This window comes from Penaeus chinensis, chromosome 18, assembly GCF_019202785.1.
Source record: "Penaeus chinensis breed Huanghai No. 1 chromosome 18, ASM1920278v2, whole genome shotgun sequence".
In the NCBI taxonomy this organism is placed as follows: Eukaryota; Metazoa; Arthropoda; class Malacostraca; order Decapoda; family Penaeidae; genus Penaeus; species Penaeus chinensis.
In genome coordinates, this window is record NC_061836.1 from 30,851,187 (window position 1) to 30,856,186 (window position 5,000).

Consider the following 5,000-nt stretch of genomic DNA (forward strand, 5'->3'; position numbering starts at 1 on the left):
CAGCGTGACGTCATGTCCGGCCACGCCCACCATGCTCTTAACCACGCCCCCAACCCTCGCTGATTCTGGAAAGGTGAAAGGGTCAGTGTAATTATACACATGATTCCTCTTTGACAAGAAAATCGAATGTTATTTCCTTCTCGTTTCCTACTTTCTTTCATTTCCATTCAATTTATTTCATATTTTAGTTATAATTTCGTCTTTGAGTTCCTTTAAGTTCTTCTTTACTTAAGCTTCTCTCTTCCTTCTCTATGTTAAGTCAAGTAAGCACGACAGACAAACACTATAGCGTATGCAAAGGTCAATGAATATAGAACAGAAACTGAATGTCTTGTGGTGTTAACATCTCTTGTATAAACAAAGCAAAAGACGACACGGGTATCTCATGCATATCAAATATCACTGAAAATAAACATAAACACAAGGGGATGTATTCAAGCATGAAAATTGTATTTGTGTGTAATTAATATGCCTTTTATGTTCGGATTTTTATTAATTTTTATATAAAACGTTCCGAAATAATGGAATGGTCAGTAGGATGAAATGCCGTTGGCACTCTGATATATATAGAATATTGAAGAGGCGATAGGGTTCTAAGAGCATAATTTAGAACGTACGAAGATAACTTTGGGAAATGTTGATGCTGAGAGAAATCGGTGAGTTTGGGGGCGAAATTAAAGTATAATACTAATACACATGCAAGTGTGAACAACAATGATAGTATGAGGAAGAAGAAATTGATAATAATGGTAATGATAATGATTCCTGCACAAAGGATAATAGTGATGATAATTATAACAATGATTATAATGATAATTGATAACGATAACGATGATGACAGTAACGAAGTCGATTATAATGATGATGATGATGATAATGATGATGATGATGATGATGATGAGGATGAGGATGAGGATGAGGATGATGATGATGATGAGGAGGAGGAGGAGGAGGAAGAGGACCATGATGATGTCGATGATGATCATAATGATATGGTGATGATGACCATGATGACGATGACGATGCTGATAGCGATGACGCGTATCAGGTAGATAACAAACACCACTAAAAACCTTGATTCTCATTCAGAAAAACAGCGCCAACAGAACTCACCAAAGACCGTGAGAATGGCAGCCGCGGAGACCCTCTGGTTCGCCATATTGGTCACCACGCACTGGTATTCGCCCTCGTCAGCAGGAACCACGTGACTCACCAGCAGCGTCGAACCTTCCTGTCGGTATCTGGGCGTACGCAAAGGTACATATACATAAACGATTAGTTTAGAATACAGACAGCATCTTTGGGTATCTGTGTACATATACATACGTACATACACGGTTCGTTTAGGATATACACAAACACACGTAAACACACGATTCGTTTAGGATACAGGTATCATACAACACACACACACACACACACACACACACACACACACACACACACACACACACACACACACACACACACACACATACATAACGATTCGTTTAGGATAAACACATCATACAACACACATACACACACACAAACATACATACATACACGATTCGTTTAGGATAAACACATCATACAACACACATACACACACACAAACACACATACACAATTCGCTAAGGATAAACACAAACATACATACATAAACGACTCATTTAGGATACAGGCGACATCCTGTCTAATTTCCTGCAGTAGACCCCCATGTAATAATGGATCGTGGGCGAGAGTGGGCAGGTGGGCTGAACGAACATCTCATATGCTGGAGTTAAGCAGGGATCGCCCTCGAGGTCAGTTTCGTCCGTAGCGAGGTTATGAATTAATGAGAGGTTGTGCTGTTGATGTGTGTTATGTTTTGGAATGAATGTGGAGACATTTATCTGTCCATTTATTTATTTGTTATGTATGAATATATATGTATATACTTTTTTGGGGGGGAGAGGGAGGTATGTATGATAATTTTGAGAGAATACACACACACACACACACACACACACACACACACACACACACACACATATATATATATAAATTTGGGGGGAGGGTATATGAATGATGATAACTCGCTGACATTTCGGTGATAATCTAAAAAATCTTTCAAATAATTTCTTCTTCTCCTCTCCTTCTCCTTCTTCTCCTCCTTCTCCTTCTCCTTCTCCTTCTCTTCCTTCTACTTCTCCTTCTCCTTCTTCTTCTTCTCTTTTTCCTTCTTCTTCTCCTTCTCCTTCTCCTTCTCCTTCTCCTTCTCCTTCCCCTTCCCCTTCCCCTTCCCCTTCTCCTTCTCCTTCTCCTTCTCCTTCTTCTCCTTCTCCTTCTCCTTCTCCTTCTCCATCTTCTCCTTCTCCTTCTCCTTCTCCTTCTCCTTCTCCTTCTCCTTCTCCTTTTTCTTCTCCTTCTCCTTCTCCTTTTCCTTTTCCTTCTTCTTCTCCTTCTCCTTCTTCTTGACCGCGAAATCTAGATAACGAAGGGAAAAAAGGCAAAACAGTGGGATAACATTAACTTTACCCAAATTGGAAACGTAAATGAAAAGTGTAAAGTGTAAATTCAAGTTTCCGTTTTGTATGGCTTTTGAAATTCAGTGAAAAAGAAACTTTTTTTTCTCGTCTTTCATTATTCTCGCCCTGGTGTGTGTGTGTGTGTGCGTGTGTGTGTGTGTGTGTGTGTGTGTGTGTGTGTGTGTGTGTGTGTGTGTGTGTGTGTGTGTGTGTGTGTGTGTGTGTGTGCGTGTGCATGTGAGCATATCTGACGCACAGACGAATAGAAACAAAGAAGGAAAGGTTTATTTATAGAGTAAATTAAATACGTTTGCAAAAATCCACGGAATACTAGCGAGACATTTACCCAATCTAGATGAACTTTTGTTAATTCCAGAGACTTGTTTGAAAAAGGTATTTTACAAGTCGTGAAGATTACTGTGCTTCATCGCCGGGAAGGTTATCTCTACAGTCGATAAGTTGTTAACGTTAACTAAATATTCATAACCCATGTTGTATTTCATTAGTGACATTTACTCATAATATCCTATTGATTTGGAAATATATGCCCGGGACTTTTCAATACAACAGACGAAATATTAAGCCATTTACATTAAATCCATAACTAATATTAATAACCCATGTATTTATTAGTAATATCTGATTATCATATCCGACTGATTTGCAACTATAACTACAAAGCCCGTAACATCACAAACGAATGAAAAAAGGAGTTTTCAAAACAAAAACAGGAAAAGTTAAGCCAATAAGTGATTTACGTTAAGGTCACAAGTAATATCAAGAGCCCGTGTTGTATTTAGTCAGTGACCTTCAAGCATCAGTGTTATTTGCAAAAGATAAACAACAAAGAACTATAAATCAAAAACGCTGAAAAAAGACGCTTTTGAATTTTTAAAAAATACAAGAGGAATTCATCCAATAAGTTACTAACGTTAAATTCATAATTGATATCAAGAACCAATGCTTGTTATAATAGTGTTCAATGAGATACATATAATCACAAAATCCGATATTTGCAGCTATAACTACAAATCCTGGTACATCACGAACGATTTTTCTAATACAAAAGCACGAGGAAAATACACTATCGTTAAATTCTCAATATTAATAACCCATTATTTATTACTGATATTAAAACACTATATCCGAGATATTCATAACAATAACACAAACAAACGCTGGAAATAAGACACACACTCAGTGCCAAAAAGAAAGAAAAAAAAAGTTAAAGTTAATCCTACAGCAGAGAAATTACACGTAGGAAGAATGGGAAATTATGAACTCATATTTCTCCATTCTCTCAACTCTCTCGATTTAAGAAAAAAGAAAAGAAAAAAATAGTGCATTCTCGATTCGTGAAAAGAAGGGAAAAAAGAAAAGAAAAGCAAAAAAAAAAAGAAGAGAGGGAAATCTTTCTCTGATTTCAGCTCTGAGAAAATGCCGGCTGGGGAGTTTCAGGGCGAGTAGTTTCCGAGGCTGGATAATCAGGCCCGGCATTAGGTGATCATTCCCCTCCACCCCCCCCCCCCCACCCTGTTATAGTCTATTATTCATTATATTTATTATTGTTGATGTTGTTGTTGTTATTAGTATTATTACTATTATTGTTATTATTCTTACTACTATTGATATCATTATTATTATTATTGTTATTATTGTTGTTACTGTCTTTATCATTATTAATATTATCGATGTTATTATGATTATCATCATCGTCATCATCATCACCATTATTATCATTATTATTTATATTATTGTTATTATCAGTAGTAGTAGTAGTAGTAGTAGTAGTACTAATATTATTATCATTATCATTATTATCATTATTATTATTACCATTATCATTATTGATATTATCATTATTATTATCATTATAATTTGTCTTAGTCTTACGTTTTGCCGATTTTTGTCTGACAGAAAAGCGAAAGAAATATAAGACAAAAATAGGTCGGATTTAATAAATCTGATAAAAAAAAAAATCGATCTATCATTTTAACGAAAGACAGAACAGGACAAAATAAAACGAAAATAACTAAAACTTCTGAGTAATCTGCTACGCCCTTACTGCATTATTGAAAATAAGACGAAGGAAATAATTTAGAGTGGCGTTGAAGATAAGTTCCATCAATTTTTTTTTTTTTGTTTTTTTCCAATTGTAAATAATCATTTCCTCCTAAAATTAGTATTTGTTCTGAGTCGTTATCCAGGAAATATTTGGAGAATCATTTAATTTTCCCTGATTCACCCAATATTTTTGTTTATCGAGCCCTACGTTTCAATTAAAAGCAAAGGTTCTCAAACGACGATGTTCTCAGTCCTCACTCAATATATAGCGGAGTACCGGCAGAGGTTGCTTTCCAAATCTAAATGTTTACACAGTAATATAAGCGCCTATTAATCTATAATGAGTGAAACTGGAGTATGCAGGGAGGGATAATGTGTGTCTGTCGGCTCTCGATTTAATAACCCAAGGGAGCTGTTTATTGGGAACCACATGGTAGTCTCTTAGGG

The 5,000-nt window shown here is 36.0% G+C and overlaps 1 protein-coding gene across 3 annotated transcripts in view; it reads right to left on the minus strand.

The window, feature by feature from the left end:
* Nucleotides 1-5,000, minus strand: part of LOC125034437 — a 183,751-nt gene that overhangs the window by 16,675 nt on the left and 162,076 nt on the right. For all 3 annotated transcript variants that reach the window (XM_047626183.1, XM_047626184.1, XM_047626182.1), the window contains exons 6-7: nt 1,114-1,241; nt 1-65 (exon numbers count right to left, since the gene is read on the minus strand). The exon at nt 1-65 is cut by the window's left edge and continues 33 nt beyond it. In XM_047626183.1, the coding sequence (XP_047482139.1) occupies nt 1-65; nt 1,114-1,241 (193 nt within the window). The remainder of the gene's footprint in view (nt 66-1,113; nt 1,242-5,000) is intronic.